The following is a 17,515-nucleotide window of genomic DNA, read 5'->3' on the forward strand; positions in this document are numbered from 1 at the left end:
TCTTAACTATTCATGTGTCCGGGCTTGATCCAAGTACGGATTTCCCAGCTGTATTTCAGCATTTGCCACTTGTTTTTCTGGAATCGCAGGTCCAGTGTGGCCCATTTTCAAACTCAGCCTGTCTTTTCACTCTGTTTCCTCAATGTGGACTTCACTACATTTTCAGAGGGGTTTTTTACCGCCCCCCCCCCCCCCCCCCAGACAGACAGACAGACAGACATTGCATAACTCTTTCCAACTTGGTTTGGGTTGGAGAGAATAAAGACAGGGTTGCTCTGGAGATCAGCTGCTCTGCTGGTCCAGCCCCTCTAAACTCTGTTCCTCTCTCCTGCTGACTTCAGCAGAGCTGTCATGTGAGCTGAGAGCATCAAGAATAGCAAAGTCCAGTACTCGCAGCAGAAGCCCAGCACTGCAAGGACCAGACAGAGGTTTGTAAATAATGCTGAGAGGCCTTTGGGACGGGGCAACTGCCAGATCAGTGCAGGCTGGGTTATATCTCTGACTAGAAACTTACGGGTGTCTCTCTCTCTCTCTGATGCCTGTTTTACTTTCTGTTTGAGTTTTTCCCCCTCTCTCTGGATCCTGCTGTTCACTACATATCCCTCCATTCCTGGAAATTAGGTTGGGCAGACCTGCAAGAGTTGAAAGCTGAGGAGGTGGTTGGAAGAGAGTCTTTTACAGAAAAGCAACAGGGAAATGGTGAAAATGATCAGAAAAGGTAGAGCTGGGAATTGTGACACAATATAGGAATTCTGAAGGTCTTAACGTCTAATCTTCACACATAAAGCTTTCCACACAGGACTTCCTGATTACCTGGCCTCGCTATCCGGTATACCTAACTCACTCGTCCTGCCTAATCCCAGGAGGCTTATTTTGAAATGGCAAGAAAAAGTGCCATGTACTGCCCCCTTCCTCTGGTTATTGGACATGAACCCCTTTGGAAGGAATTTAAAGTTTTTGGGTTATCAATAGAAATCAAACAAAATAAAACATGGAAAAGAAAATAAGATGATACCTTTTCTATTGAACATAACTTAATACATTTCTTGATTAGCTTTCGAAGGTTGCCCTTCTTCGTCAGATCTTCGAAAGCTAATCAAGAAATGTATTAAGTTATGTCCAATAAAAAAGGTATCCTCTTATTTTCTTTTCCATGTTTTATTTTGTTTGATTTCTATTGACAACCTTTAAGAGTGGACTAACACGGCTACCACACCTCTCTACTAAAGTTCTTTTGAAAACCCATTTTAAGAATAATTGTGTTCCCTGAGGTGTCCCTGTGGATGGGAGTAGTAGGAACTGTATAGCTTTGGTTGAAAGGTTCTTTCCTGTTTTTATTGTCATTCTTTTCATTTTAACTAATTGCTATGGATTTTTGTACATCGCTTTAATTTATATGTTAAAAAAACAGAGATTCATCAAGATGAGATAAGCACAAAGATAAAATGCTGATGAAAAATTAACTCATAGTTTAACTGGATCTGTTTTTAACAAATAATCTTATGTTACAGAATATCCTGCAATACGTATTTCTCAGGATTAGATAATCTTTATGTGCACAAAGGAATTTCTGCTTCTCTTTCAGGGGCTCCTCCCTTCCTACAACACCTTAGATCATGGGGCATAGGTGGCTGCTGTGTCTCCTCAGTTTCCAGGTTCTTTCCGTCCCGGTGCAATTAGATGGTAAGTGATGAGCAGTGAGACTGCTAGGTGGCTACTTCTCTGAGCTATAGGTCATGTACAGCTTGACATTCCAGCTAAAGGAAAGCATTTAGAAACACTTGTCCCAAGCAGTAGAGTTCCCTGCTGTAGCCACGACAAGGTTTAAAGACTGAGCTGCACTTTCTGAGAGAGGAGATCGGTGCTGTGAATAGACTGGGTGTGTTCTATAACAAGGTACATAGATTTTAGAAATGCCCATTCCACACCCCCCTTTCAACTATGCGACTTACAATTTACGCAAATCATGCTTAGACAGTTCTGGGTGTAAATTCTAATTAATGCCAATTAGTGTCAGTAATTGTTAAGTGGCAATTATCAGCACTGATTGCCTTGTTAACTAATTAAGTTGCGAAAACACAGAATGTGACTGCATTTGTACACAAGACATATAGAGTCTGGGGCATAGTGGCTAACTGGCCCTGGTTCTACTATCCAACTACTGGAGTTGTCATCGAAACCCACTCCAAAAAACCCTCCGGATATTTAATGCAGGTCACCGGAAGCAGCCCAGCATTGCGTATCCGGGTTTAGTGCTGGCGTTGGCCAGACAGTGCGCTGCCTCATGCCAGCTGAATATCGGCCAGATAGAATTTAGCACCCAACTCGTACTTAAGAACTGGATTCAGGAATGCGAGGGATAAACAGAGAAAAGGATGGAATCCAATTAAAGCAAAACTAAAATGACCTCATAACTGGAGTGAGCTTTGATGGCAGCTCCAAAGTTTGGGAAGTAAGACCAGTGCCAGGCACACTTCTACGGTCCGAGTCCTAGAAATGGCAAAAACAGATCAGGATCAAGGCTGGAGTGGGCTTCGACAACAACTCCAGTACTTGGGACCAGTACCGGCAGACCTCTAGAGTCTGTGCCCCAAAATTGGCAGGGAGATGAGATAAAGTATAGCAGTGTTAAATCACGAAGAAATGAAATCTGTTCAGAGTGCCAGATTTAACTCTGGCCATAAGAACATAAGCGTTGACATACTGAGACAGACTGGAGGTCCACAAGCCCAGTATCCTGTTTCCAACAGTGGCCAATCCAGGTCACAAGTACCTGGCAAGATCACAGAACAGTAAAATAAGCTGCTTATCCTAGAAATAGGCAGTACATTTTCCCAAGTCCATCATAATAATGATTTATGGACTTCAGGAAATTATCCAAACCTTTATTAAACCCTTCTAACTGCTTTTACTACATTCTCTGGCAGTGAATTCCAGAGTTTAATGACACGTTGAGTGAAGAAATATTTTCTCCACTTTGTTTTAAATTTACTACTTAGCAGCTTCATTGCGTGCCCCCTAGTCCTAGTATTTTTGGAAAGAGTAAACAAGTGGTTCACCTCTACCCATTCTACTCCACTCAGTATTTTATAGACCTCTATCATATCTCCCCTCAATTATCTGTCTACTGACAGCATAGGCCGAGGTCTAGGGTTACCCTACGGCTCCAGAAAAAGGAGGACACACTGATCCAGTCCGGGTTTTGCTTCCATTGACAGCAAAGGAAGTAAAACCCAGACTGGCTGAACTTGTCCTCCTCTTTCTGGAGCCATATGGTAACCCTACCGAGGTCTCCAAACAATCTATAATGCGGGCCGAGGTTCCAAGAGTAATTCTGCTGCCTACTAACAACATAGGCTGAGAGTCCAACAGCAAGCCTGTAAAGATCCAGTTGTGTCCCCAAAACCCTCTCCCATCCAGAGAAAAGATAAATCTGGTTCTATCTTCCTGGGTTCCCTAGCCATTAAGTCTATCCAGGCCTCCAAGGTGTTGACTAGCCTGGGGAAGTCCCAGTTTCCTACCCTGGGCTTCTTTGCCCTTAACACGGTCCAAAAACTAGGCCATCATCAAGTTCTTTGGCCCATGTAGATCACATGCAAATTAGCATCTTAAGTTCACTTCCTAGCACTCTATGTTCAGGGAACGTGTTCTACACACTCGAAATGGGTTGGTGTTTAAATGGCCACCACCCACGTAGCCTTCCCTGATCAGCTACTACCACCTGAGCTGGTTCTTGATGTTCATCCTGACCAGCCTAGTGTGGACTATATACCTAAGTTGTCTGTTTGTAGGCAGTCTCCCCTTCCCTTGTGATGGATTTATATACTCTTTCACATACCTTCCCATTTTTCTGAAGGACTTTATGTTCTTCCTCAGATGTATCTTCTCCTGGGTACATTCCATTCCCCTCCTGAGACAGCCTGCATTTGCATGTTCTTATCCCGCCCGATACTCCACTGAAAAATGATATGCCTGGAGGGCTAGGTACATGTTAATCTCACATTACAATTTTTCATAAGGCCTAGCCATTTGAGCAGAGCATGTTCGGTGACCAAAGTGAAACATCTCCCTACAAGATAGCAACGTAAGGCCTCTATTGCTCACTTTACAGCTAAATATACTTTCTCGGTTATAGAATATCTACTTTCTGCCTCATTAAGTTTCCTGATGAGATACATCACTGGATGTTCTTAACCTCCTATCTCCTGACTTAATATGGCCCCTAGACTCAATCCAGACACATCTGTCTTGACAAACTCCTTATTAAATTCTACATTCTTCAAGACCGGGTCTTTATACAAACCTGTTTCAATTGATCAAACACATTATTGGCCACTCTATCCCATCTCAGCTTATTGGGTTGGGACCCTTGCAACAGAGTTGTTAGGTCTGCCGCCAGTTCCGTAAATTTGGGAATAAACTTTCAGTAATATCCGACTAATCCCAGGAAAGTCCTCAGCTGCTTCTTAGTTTGGGGGACTCCTTCCCTCTGTATAGTCTTTATTTTGGACAGCATGGGTCTTACCCACCCCCCACCTACTCAGTGGCCCAAGTATTATACCTCCCTAGAAGTCTCGGCAGCCATTTAAAAAAAGCAGAGAGAAGAGGATCTGCGTTGCGGTACTGGGCAGGAAAGAGTGGGGATCTTTCCTGCCTCAAAGAAGCCATTAGACCACCAGGTCATCTACCCGGGGCATCTGGCTTGGGAACCCACCCAATTCACTGTTGGATTCCTCAATAATTCCAAGTGTTAACATCTCGGCTACCTCTCATTCTACCTCTGTTTTCTTAGCTTGGGACAGGCAGTATGGTTTCTGTCTAATTACTTTTCCTGGAACTGGCATATCAGAGACTGCGATTGTGCCTTCTGTTTGAGCTGTAATGAATCTCCAATTTTGACTATGAGGCATATTTTCAAATATGCCTCTAAGTGTCCATCTTCTTCCTCTATTACCTCTCCCAGCATACCCTCACTCTTGACCCATGGTTTTAACAGGTTGACATGGGAGATCTGAGTTTTCCCTTTGCCCTGGGTCACTTCATATGTCGAGGGTCCCACCTTTTGGGATATTACCAAAGGCCCTTTCCATTGAGCTAACAGCTTATTGGCCAAAGTAGGGATCAATACCAGCACCCTATCTTGGGGTATGAATTCTCTTTCCCTGTCCTTCTGATCATAATAGGTTTTCTGCCTCACCTGAGCTTTTCAAGGTTTTCTTTGACTAGCTTTCCTACCCATAAGTTTCGTTCTCAATTCTTGCACATACTCGGGTACTGACACAATATCTCATTCCTCTCCCACCCAGGCATCTCTAACTACATCTAACAAGTTTCTGGGATGTCGGCCGAACATCAACTCAAATAGGGAGAACCCTACTGATGCTTGTGCCACCTTCCTGTATGCAAATAGGACATATGGAAGAAGTACGTCTCACTCATTGATGGTCCCACCCCTCCCCCCAAGTTGAATCTTTCTACCAGATCATCCATCTGAGGGTGATAAGCTGCATTTTGAATGTGTCTTAACCCAAATAATCTCAATACCTCCTCTAGTATTTGAGGTAAAAAAATTAGTCCCCCTGTTAGTCAATACCTCTCGGAGAAACCCAACTTAACAGATAATCCCTATCAGTTCTTTGGCTATACCTTGGGCCATGGTTTTTCTCATAGGAACAGCCCAGGGGTATCGAGTGGTGTAGTCCATTACCACTAGAACATACTGAAACCCATTCACATTTTGGTCTAGTTGTCCTACCACATCTACTGCTACTCAAATTAAAGGGTGTTCCATCACGGGCAACGGGATCAGGGAGGCTTTCTCGGGCAATCTTTGTGGTACCCTTTGACACTCAGGGCAAGATTGGCAAAACTGCCTCACATCCTGATGTATCCCTGGGCCAGAAAAACTGGCCTACTAATCTATCCAAGGTGCCTCATTCGGCCAAGTGGCCCGCCAGAGGATGAGAGTGAGCTAATACCAATAAAGTTTTTTTTTAAATTTCAGGTATTATCACCTGCCTTCTTTCTTTCTCACCCTTATCACCTACCAAGTGGTAAAGTATATTTTTAATGGTTCTATAAGCTGGATACGTATCTTCCCCTTGGGCCTGAGGATCTCCTGCCTTGCCCCAGTAAGGCTGTAGGGATAGGTCCTCCTTTTCCTCTAAGGGAAACTGACCAAACTTTTGCATCACCTCCACTCTCCCAGGTGAGGCCAACCCCTTCCATTTTTCCATTTTCTTCTGTGTCCTGGGCTTTCTAGATTTACAGGATCCTCTATTACTCCTACTTTCACAAAGGGAAATATTTCCCGTAACTTGGGCATACCTCCCTTCTCCTGGAGTAGTCCTTAGCTCGGTTACTACCCAACTTTCCTTCGGGGCTAACACCTCCATCATTCCTTCCCAATCTCAGCCTAGAATAAGAGGGAAGGGTAAGCGTTCCATTGTCATGTTAACTCCTGTGAACAATGAAAGTAACATACATAGTAACATAGTAGATGACGGCAGAAAAAGACCTGCACGGTCCATCCAGTCTGCCCATGAGAAACTCATATGTGTATACCTTACCTTGAATTTGTACCTGTCCTTTTCAGGGCACAGACCATATAAGTCTGCCCAGCAGTATTTCCCGCCTCCCAACCACCAGTCCCACCTCCCATCAGCGGCTCTGGTACAGACCGTATAAGTCTGCCCTCCCCTATCCTCGCCTTCCAACCACCACCCCCTCTTCCCCCCCAACTGCTCCGCCACCCAATTTCAGCTAAGCTTCTGAGGATCCATTCCTTCTGCACAGGATTCCTCTATGCATATCCCACGCATGTTTGAACTCCGTTACCGTTTTCATCTCCACCACCTCCCGCGGGAGGGCATTCCAAGCATCCACCACCCTCTCCGTGAAAAAATACTTCCTGACATCTTTCCTGAGTCTGCCCCCCTTCAATCTCATTTCATGTCCTCTCGTTCTACCGCCTTCCCCTCTCCGGAAAAGATTTGTTTGCGGATTAATACCTTTCAAATATTTGAACGTCTGTATCATATCACCCCTGTTCCTCCTTTCCTCCAGAGTATACATGTTCAGGTCAGCAAGTCTCTCCTCATACGTCTTGTAACGTAAATCCCATACCATCCTCGTAGCTTTTCTTTGCACCGCTTCCATTTTTTTAACATCCTTCGCAAGATACGGCCTCCAAAACTGAACACAATACTCCAGGTGGAGTGTCCTGTTGTACAGACTTATACAACAGGAGGAGAAATAGGTAAAAAATGGCTGCATCATTCCCTTTTCACTGACCGTGAGACATAAGTGATCCATGACCTGACAGGAAAAGTGTTTCTCTATAGGACAGGAATATTAAAGGGCCAAGAGTCATGGATCTGATATTCTGCATTGCTTTGGTACAACCAGAGCTGTTTACATTCTCTGTCCCTAGTGGGCTCATAATGTAAGTTTTTGTACCTGGAGCAATGGAGGGTTAAGTGACTTGTCCAGGAACCCCGTTCACCAGCTTCTTAGCCCACTACACTAACAATTAGGTCAGGGGTTCTCAACCCAGCCCTTGGGGCACATCCAGTCAGTCAGATTTTCAGGCTATCCACAATGAATATGCATGAGTTGATTGGCCTACACTGCCTCCTTGCTATGCAAATCTATCTCATTGTGGGTATCCTGAAAACCTGGCTGGGTGTGTCCTGAGGTCTGGATTGAGAAGCCCTGCATAGTGCTGCTCCTCTGTATTATATTAAACTGGAAATGACTGAGAGTCCATTTGCCTCTGCCTTTCCACAGGACACAGTAGCTCTCTGAAATGTGATGAATGAAACTGATTCAGGGCATTCGTATGAAATTTTACAGAGTGTGATGGAGTCAGGCGTCAATTTGAATATTTTTTGTGTTCTGTCTTTCCTATAAAGATATCCATGGGGATGATGCTCTTTTGATCCAGTCCCTGACTCTAAAGCTGCTGAGATCCACCGACGATCCCTATAAACCTCTGAACCCCAGTGTACATCTAGGATTGCGCCTGTCCAGGGAGCACAACCTGGAGAAGGAGGCACAGTACCTGCAGAAACTGAGAGAGGTCTTCCAACCGACACTCGGAAGGTAACTGCCTCTCGCGTTAGTGCTTCAGAGTTCTGTGATACAAGCCTTTCACCCTCAGCCCTCCGGCACAAAATATAAGAACATAAGAGTGGCCATACTGGGACAGACCAAAGGTCAATCAAGCCCAGCATCCTGTTTCCAACAGTGGCCAATCCAGATCACGAGTACATGGCAAAATCCCAATACAGACTTTATGCTGCTTATCCTAGAAATAAGCAGTGGATTTTCCCCAAGTTCATCTTAATAATGGCTTATGGACTTTTCTTTTAGGAAGCTATCCAAACCCTTTTAAAACCCTGCTAAGCTAACTGCTTTTACTACATTCTCTGGAAATTAATTCCACAGTTTAATTCCACGTTGAGTGAAGAAATATTTTCTCTTATTCGTTTTAAATGTATTACTTTGAAGCTTCATTTCCTTCCCCCTAGTCCTAGTATTTTTGGAAAAAGTAAACAAGAGATTCACATCTACCCATTCCACTTCACTCATTATCTCCCCTCAGCCGTCTTTTCTCCAAGCTGAAGAGCCCTAGCCGTTTCAGCCTTTCCTTATAAGGAAGTTGTCCCTTTGCTTTTACCATTTTTGCCGCCATTCTCTGTACCTTTTCTAATTCCGCTATCTTTTTGGAGATGTGGTGACCAGAATCGCACACAGTATTCGAGGTAGTTTTCCTAATAATGGAGAAATTCAATATTCTGAAACTGTTCATATATTGAAGGATAATACCAATATCAGCTGAGCTGGTGGCAGGAAGAGCTGTGGCACATAGGAGTCAGGTGGAGAGGAGGGACGAGGAGAGGGGAAGGGATGATATGGAGCAAAGGAAAGCTGAGAGAGAGAGAACCTTGGAAGAGGAGGGAAATTGAAAAGGGGGAGAGTGTGTGCTTTTTGGGGGGGTAGGGAAGGGAGAGAAAGAGAATGTCTTTGGTGTAACAGGAAGGGAGAAAGAGAGTGTTTAATATGGGAGGAGGGAGGGAAGAGGGGGGTGGAAGTGTCCCAGGCAAGAGCAAAAATTTATTAAAAGAATTTGCTTAACTGACTTTTCTAATTAATACATACGGTAGTGAACAGGCTAAAATCATAATACACAAATTCAAGCTAAAACAGAATTATGCTCTCATGATCATTATAAAGAAAGACAAAAGAGAATACGGATCAAAAAAAAGGAAAAAGGAAAGTGAGACCCAGTTCAGCCGCCCTTTCCTTGCCCCTTACCCCAGGGCTAAGAGGCAGGTATCAAAGATGACCAGAAGCCTGGACAAAAGAAACAGTGTCCAATATTCAAAGCCACTTATTTGGGACAAGAGACTAGGTGCCTGTGGTGGTGGCAGTCATGAAAATGCACATGAGACCTTCTGGAGACCTTCTGAAGAGTAAGGGGCAGGGTGGCAGAACATAAGAGTAGCCATACTGGGTCAGACCAATGGTCCATCTAGCCCAGTATCCTGTTTCCAACAGTGGCCAATCCAGGTCACAAGTACCTGGCAGAAACCCAGTTAGTAGCAACATTCCATTCAGAATCTCAAATAGTAGCAACATTGCGAGTAGAACCCCAAAGAGTGGCAACATTCCATTCAGAATCTCAAATAGTAGCAACATTCCGAGTAGAACCCCAAAAAGTGGCAACACTCCATTCAGAATCTTAAATAGTAGCAACATTCCGAGTAGAACCCCAAAGAGTGGCAACATTCCATTCAAAATCTCAAATAGCAGCAACATTCCATGTAGAACCCCAAAGAGTGGCAACATTCCATCCAAAATCTCAAATAGTAGCAACATTCTGTGTAGAACCCCAAACAGTAGCAATATTCCATGCTACAAATCCCAGGGAAAGCAGTGGCTTCCACCATATAGAATATCTGCATTGGGGAACAGAACATAAGAATAGCCATACTAGATCAGACCAATGGTCCATCCAGCCCAGCATCCTGTTTCCAACAGTGGCCAAGCCAGGTCAAAAGTGCCTGGCAGAAACCCAATTAGTAGCAACATTCCATGGAGAACCCCAAAGAGCAACATTCCATTCAGAATCTCAAATAGTAGCAACATTCCATTCAGAATCTCAAATAGTAGCACCATTCCATGCCACCAATCCCAGGGCAACCAGTGGCTTCCCCCATGTCCATCTTAATAACAGACTATGGATGTTTCCTCCAGGAACTTGTCCAAACCTTTTTTAATCCCAGATACACTAACTGCTGTTACTACATCCTCCAGCAAAGAGTTCCAGAGCTTAATTATTTGTTGAGTGAAAAAATGTTACCTCCTATATGTATTAAAAGTATTTCCATGTAACTTCCTCAAGTGTCCCCTAGTCTTTGTACTTTCAGAATGAGTATAAAAAATCGATTCACTTCTACTCGTTCTACACCACTCAGGATTTTGTAGACCTCAATCATATCTCCCCTCATCCGTCTCTTTTGCAAGCTGAAGAGCCCTTGAACTCATCATTTTGCACCGTACCTTGAAGATTATCTCCAGAGAAAACTGGAGCATACAACTTACAAATACCCAGTGTACCTGGATGTATCTACTGAAAAAGGTGTGCGCAAAATTTAAAATTAAATCCCATTTTTTCTGTTATTGCAATTCCTTAATGGAATGCTCTTCCATAGGTTATTCGAGTTCAGCCGAACTATCTGAATTTTCACAAGAAGCTTAAAACCTACTTATATGAATGAGAACTTGATTAATTATGTTGCAGTAATATGCTGAATTTCTATTGTTATTCATGTTCACTTTGTATTTTCCTGTTTAACTGTACATCACGTAGGAAAAATGACAGTTTTGAAGTGTTGACTGACATTGGCAAATGCCAAAGGTTTCCAGCTCTTCTGCTGTCTTGCTGGACTTGAGACAGTCAGAGCAGACAAGCCAGAGCTCCTGCACCATTGCGTCTCAAGCTACCAAAAGCAGCGGCAGCAGCCAGAAGAGAGAGAAAATGCAGCATCTGAATGGTGTCAGAGTGCCCAAGGAAGGGCAGTTTTGGGGGATTTTTGATTACAACTGGAAGCCCCAAATTCCCATCTCATCAGGGACTTTGGGGGGGGGGGGGGTTTGGAAGTTGTACTGAAAGTCTGCCCTGCGGAGTCTATTGTTGCTTTGATACTATGTACATGGACTGGATGAATACCAGAAGATATACCTCAGAAACTTGCTTAAATATTTATTTCCAGATTGCTGTACAAATGTTACAGAAATTTAGGATTCTGTTATGAAGGTCCAGTCACTGAGAGGACCTGCAGTAGAAGAATACTCGGTTCATTATCACGTCAATCAGTTTTGCATCTATGAGGCAGAGTCGTTACGGCCCCTGCAGACCCTTCCTTCTGCAAGTCCATCAGATGCACCGGCACCTGCTCTACAACTGACAGAGTACACACACCCGCGGAAGTGCACGTACGTGCGGTGACATGGGTCCAAAGATACCCCAAGACCCATCCTGATGACTGAGAGACAGCATTATGCTTTTCATCTGGCAGGCAAATGGATCGTAGAGGAGAGCATCTGTGTCTGCTGAACAACTAACTCCCTGACTTTGTGTGTTTGTGTCATATATATGTAGGCTTATTTATTTAGTTTAGTTTAGTTATATTTGTACCCCGCACTTTCCTACTCATGGCAGGCTCAATGCGGCTTACATGGAGCAATGGAGGGTTAAGTGACTTGCCCAGAGTCACAAGGAGCTGCCTGTGCCGGGAATCGAACTCACTTCCTCAGTTCCCCAGGACCAAAGTCCACCACCCTAACCACTTTGCATCATTTCTACCTTCTCCTTTTCTTAACACTGACAACATAATTGTATCATATCTGTTGGGCCTGAGCTGTGTTTTCCCTTCTTTGTTTTAGCTCTACACACTCTGATCAGGAAGAGCCAAGCACGGGACTCCTTGCACTGTACATCCTGGCTCTGAGAGCATCCTGTGAGGATTTCAACACTCATCCAAACCGCAGACTTATCTCTCAACTAAAGCATCTGCTCCATGAGGAGAAGCAGCACATTGGTAAAAAAGCAAGGGGGGGAGGGAGGGACGAAAGAAAGAGAGCGAGCTCTGGTGGGACACATTTCCAAATAGCTGCAGACACTTTCTCCTTTGTCTGCCAGCCTGTCTATCCAATTCCTCTCTCATAACCCTTCTCTTCTACCCTGCTGATCTCACTCCCTTTCATCCTCCCAGCCCTGTCTCTGTATTCAAGGAAGAGGAAACGTCATTTCTTTGCATGTTTCTTACTGGAGCTGTTCTCTCTTGGTTTCAGGGTTGAAGGGATTCCCCATTTCCAACTTTTACCAATACAGTTTGGGTGTGCTTAGCCTCTGCCTGACTCAGAAGGTGATCGATCACCATGTGATTGAGAAATTGGTCCACGCTCAAGAAGAAGACAAATTCAGCCACAACCAGCACACTTCAGTCGGTAAGTGGCTCTCGGAAGCAGACTGATGGGGACTAAAATGGAACACCAGGAAGCTGTGTGTCCTTCTCAATACGGGAACAGCAGAGTAATTTGAGTTTATTGATAAATAGCAAATTATATGCATGCATCCAAAATTTCTATCATAGCAAGAACATAAAAAATGCTCAGCCCTCGAACAATGCAGTAGGTCAGGTGATAATGTGAACATGTGGTCAAGGTTTCTGGACCTGTGGTGAGGCTTTTACACAAGCAAAAGACCGATTTCCCAACAAAACAAGTCTTTATTTCTCATAAATATGAATAAATATCTATCATACTTGTTACAGGCTTTACAAGCAGTACAATGGCCGCTTGCCAACTGTATCCAGATTTGCCCGACAGGATTAATAACGTCCTGGGTTTACCTCATTACATTCAGGAACTCGTAGTCTTGGTTTTCTTAGAAGATGCAATATGGAAATCAGAAGTTCCTGCTCGCAGTGGGGTAAACCAAGGACTGGATGAAATCTGTCAAATGAATCTGGATCCAGTTGGTAACCCTAGACTGGTTCATCCTCTTGAGGCCCCCCCCTATTTCACTGTAGACCTGGGATTTGAGCCTCCTCCTCAGGCCCTGCTCATAATTCTAGGTCCCCCTGTGACAACGTGTCGACTGGGGATCTCTTCTCTCTGGCCGTTCTCTGGCCTGCCGACTGGGGATCTCTTCTCTCTGGCCCATCACTATCCTGCCGACTGGGGATCTCTTCTCTCTGGCCCATCACTGTCCTGCCGACTGGGGATCTCTTGTCTGGCCCTTCACTGGCCTGCCGACCGGGGATCTGTATGGCCCTTCTCTGTCCTGCCGACTGGGGATCTCTTCTCTCTGGCCCTTCACTGTCCTGCCGACTGGGGATCTCTTCTCTCTGGCCCTTCACTGTCCTGCCGACTGGGGATCTCTTCTCTCTGGCCCTTCTCTGGCCTGCCGACTGGGGATCTCTTCTCTCTGGCCCTTCACTGGCCTGCCGACTGGGGATCTCTTCTCTCTGGCCCTTCACTGGCCTGCCGACTGGGGATCTCTTCTCTCTGGCCCTTCTCTGGCCTGCCGACTGGGGATCTCTTCTCTCTGGCCCTTCACTGTCCTACCGACTGGGGATCTCTTCTCTCTGGCCCTTCTCTGGCCTGCCGACTGGGGATCTCTTCTCTCTGGCCCTTCACTGGCCTGCCGACTGGGGATCTCTTCTCTCTAGCCCTTCACTGGCCTGCAGAACTGGGGATCTCTTCTTTCTGGCCCTTCACTGGCCTGCCGACTGGGGATCTCTTCTTTCTGGCCCTTCACTGGCCTGCCGACTGGGGATCTCTTCTCTCTGGCCCTTCACTGGCCTGCCGACTGGGGATCTCTTACATAAGAACATAAGCATTGCCCTACTAAGACAGAGCGAAAGTCTATCAAGCCTAGTATCCTGTTTCAACAGTGGCCAATCCAGGTCACAAATACCTGGCAAGATCCCAGAACAGCAAAACAGATTTTATTTTGCTTATCTCTTCTCTGTGGTGTAATATATGCCTAACCCAGGCATATTAATTCTGTCATAGTACCAGCATGAGATGACCCCAAAATGCAGGCAACTTATGTGGAGTGTTCTATTCCTTTTTGGAGTTTCTGGTTTCTCAGATGGTGTTCGTAATCGATGACACATGATATAACTTAGCATATTATGTTAAATACTGTGTCCACCCCAAGGCTCAGAACAGTTTACTGTAGTAAGAAACCAATATACAAACAAGTTAAGATCAAGTAATAAAGAAAACTATGAGAAGGTACAATGAATGCATAAAATGCAAATATAAAGAAAACAAAAAAAAAGAGAGTAAATTGAGACACCACATTGCTAACTGGACTGAGCATCTTCTTCAGTACCAGAGCTCACCTGGGAAAAGCCTTCTCTTATGATTAACAGGGCCAGCTTATGGGGAAGCTACAGCAGAAGCATAGCCAGGTTCAGAGGTTGGGGAGACCGGATGGTGTAGGCGTGACGAACCACCGTCCCCATCAGAAGTCCGTTTGGGGGAGCAGTCGCTGCCCTTCCGCTCCCCATAGCTACCCCACTGAGCTACAGTAGTGGGGCACCAAAAGCCTGTTTCATCAGATCGTTCCTTCCCTCTTCCTACTGTGCGTCTTCCTGCACTTCCTCAGGCTGCCCCTACAGGTGTGAAACATACGCACCACTGGACCTGCTGAAGGATCCCAAGTTACTTTTGCCATCTATGCATGTTAAGCAGTATTTATTTTTTTTTACATTTTGCGGGGAGGGGAATGTCAGGGACAGAGAGTGGGTGTGGAAGTGTTAAGCAGTTACTGCACTAACATCACTGGTTAACTCCAACTTAACATGGGAGCCTTTATCACCTGCTAAAAAGGTGAATTTTTTCATGGTAACCTTAGCACATGGCCAGAGATGAAACAAATGGAAAAACGCTATTTTACAGCCCTGCTGGAAATGAACTTAGCGGAAGGGAAAGATCTGCTAAGCCCATGTACTAATGCAGCTTAGTAAAACTGCCCCGTAAACCAGTGCCCAGCAGTGGAGTAGCTACGGGGGACCACAGGGGCGGGCCTGGGGCCCCTGGTCTGGCTGGTGGGGGTCCCCAACCTCCACCAGCTGGTCTCGCCGCATTGCCTGCCCTGCTTGTCTCAGTCACAGCATGCACGCTCGTTTTAGTGAAGGAGGAGCGGCAGAGGCCACTAAACCACCAGGGCAGCCTTCAAGGATCAAGGTAGGTCTTCTTGGGAGGGCTGTAGTGTAGCGCAGGGTAAGCATGGCAGTTTCTGCCGCCTCCCCCCCCTGCCATGCACACCTAGCTTACCGCGTTCCGCCGGCCCTGACTTCGCACATGCTGTTTCATTAAAATGATTGTGCATGGCATGCCTGAAAAGAGCAAGGTGAGCAATGCGAGACCAGCGCAGGACAAACGCTTCAGCTGGCGGGGGTTGGAGACCCCCTCCAACCAATGTATGATGATGTGGCAGCAGCTGGGGGGGGCAGGCTAAAATGTGCCCCCACACACACACTTTGGGCTCTTGTCCACCCCCCCCCACCGTCGAAGTCTGGCTACGCCACTGGTACCCAGAGATATTTCCAGCTTCTTTTCATGCAGGAACTTCTTCTCCATCTGCCCTACCTGTTCTAAGTTTGGCTGCCTCTTAGGATGTGTGGGTTGATCTTTCCTGTCTTGTACTTCCTCTTCCTACTTCTAAACTTCTTAGATCTGCAACTTACCCAGGTGGAATAGCAACTTCTAATAAACTACAGTGCAGTCTGCGGGCGTTTGGGCCTCTTGAAGCTGAAAAGAAACTGGGTGTGGGACAGTCAGTCTTCCTGCTCTAGCCAGACGGAGAGAGGGGGCAGTTTTCCGACAGGCCTTTTAGCAGAGTACATCGGTATTTCCTAGGTAAACTGCTTTTGAAAATTGTCCTCTTTATGTTATACTGAAGCATTGGATCATTTTAACTTGAAAGTCTTATGTTCCTGGATTGTGTCCTGATAATGTTCCTGTGGTGCTATTGCCTTCATCTTCTTTGTAATATGAGATTTTTATAGTTGTTGGTTTACTCTTGCCCTGTTTCTCCAGTGTGAAATAAAAGTGCACTCCAGAGTCAGCTTCAAGTGAAATTAGTCCTTCTCTGCTCTTTAACACAGACACAGAAGCTGTTGCTGGTTTGGCCTTCCTTTGTTTGCAACACTCCAACCTGTACCCCGCTTTTCTGATGGAAAAGCTCCGCAATGCCACCATCGCTGTGAAAGAGAAGCTTGTGCAGAACCAAACGCCTGGGGAGCCAGACATCCTGGGGAATATTTACAGCACGTCCCTGGCACTGCAGGTAAGCAGGAGACAGCAAAAACTGATCCGGATCGAGGCTGGAGAGGGCTTTGACGGCAGCTCCAGTAGCTGGGGAGTGGGGCTGGTGCCGGGCACACTTCTACGGACTGTGCCCCAAAAAGAGCTCAAGGATACCAGTGTTTATTCATGAAGAAGTGGAGCCTATGCAGCTACAATTCTGGCCTCCTTGATGGACCGTGCGGGTCTTTATCTGCTGATATTTACTATGTTGCTATGTAGGAGAGACGCTGTGAAATTGGGCCCTGATTTTCCCATCCAAGCAAAGAAAAAGGTGGCTCAAAAATCTCCTTTTCATTTATAAACTATGTTTCCCCTCATATCAATTCCAGCAGGAGGGAGTACAAAGACTGCAGCAACATTCACCATCCAATTTGATGGCGGTCCCCCTGCGGGTGGGGCAGACCTTCCTGCGTTGACGCTCCCTGATCTACTACAGTTTCTCTGCCTCTACTCTCACAAAAACATAGAAAATGACAGCAGCTAAAGACCAGATGGCTTATGCAATCTGCCCATCCTGAGCAACCCCTTTTCTCCCTCAGAGATGCTCCGTGCTTGTCCCATGCTTTCTTGCATTCAGTCCTCATCTTCAGCACCTCTACTGAGAGGCCGTTTCTGATCCATGCTTCAACTGCTCTTTGAAGAAATATTTCCTTAGATTAAGTCAGTGTAGTTTGCCCTTCTTACCTTAGGACAAAGAGTAAGGAAGTCATAATGGCAGTGGAGAGAGGGGAACCAATTCAGTGTTAGTGCTTGTAAAATTTGTTGCATGCTTCTGCCTCATGTGCTCCCCAAACTGCACCTATAGATTAAATCTACCTTCTTTCACCTCGTTTCAGAGCTTCCTTTCAATTGAAAGACACTTGCCTCCTGTACATTTATGCCATGTAGGTATTTAAATGTCTCTATCATATCTCTCCTCTTCCAAAGTATACATATTGAGATCTTTAACCCTGTCCCCATACGCTTTATGACGACGGCATTGACCATTTTAGTAGCCACCCTCTTGACCGACTCCTTCCTGTTTATATCTTTTTGAAGGTGTGTCTCCAGAATTGTAGACAATATTCTAAATGAGGTCTCAGCAGAGTCTTCTACAGGGGCATCATCACCTTCTTTTTCC

The 17,515-nt window shown here is 45.4% G+C and overlaps 1 protein-coding gene across 1 annotated transcript in view; it reads left to right on the forward strand.

Moving 5' to 3' along the window:
* Positions 1-322: 322 nt before the first annotated feature.
* Positions 323-17,515, forward strand: part of TCN2 (transcobalamin 2) — a 43,858-nt gene continuing 26,665 nt past the window's right edge. The window contains exons 1-6 of the mRNA XM_030217680.1: positions 323-428; positions 1,586-1,683; positions 7,914-8,103; positions 11,953-12,107; positions 12,361-12,516; positions 16,194-16,375. Coding sequence (XP_030073540.1) covers positions 1,617-1,683; positions 7,914-8,103; positions 11,953-12,107; positions 12,361-12,516; positions 16,194-16,375 — 750 coding nt within the window. The 5' untranslated portion in view covers positions 323-428; positions 1,586-1,616. The remainder of the gene's footprint in view (positions 429-1,585; positions 1,684-7,913; positions 8,104-11,952; positions 12,108-12,360; positions 12,517-16,193; positions 16,376-17,515) is intronic.

Source organism: Microcaecilia unicolor, chromosome 11, assembly GCF_901765095.1.
Source record: "Microcaecilia unicolor chromosome 11, aMicUni1.1, whole genome shotgun sequence".
NCBI lineage: Eukaryota > Metazoa > Chordata > Amphibia > Gymnophiona > Siphonopidae > Microcaecilia > Microcaecilia unicolor.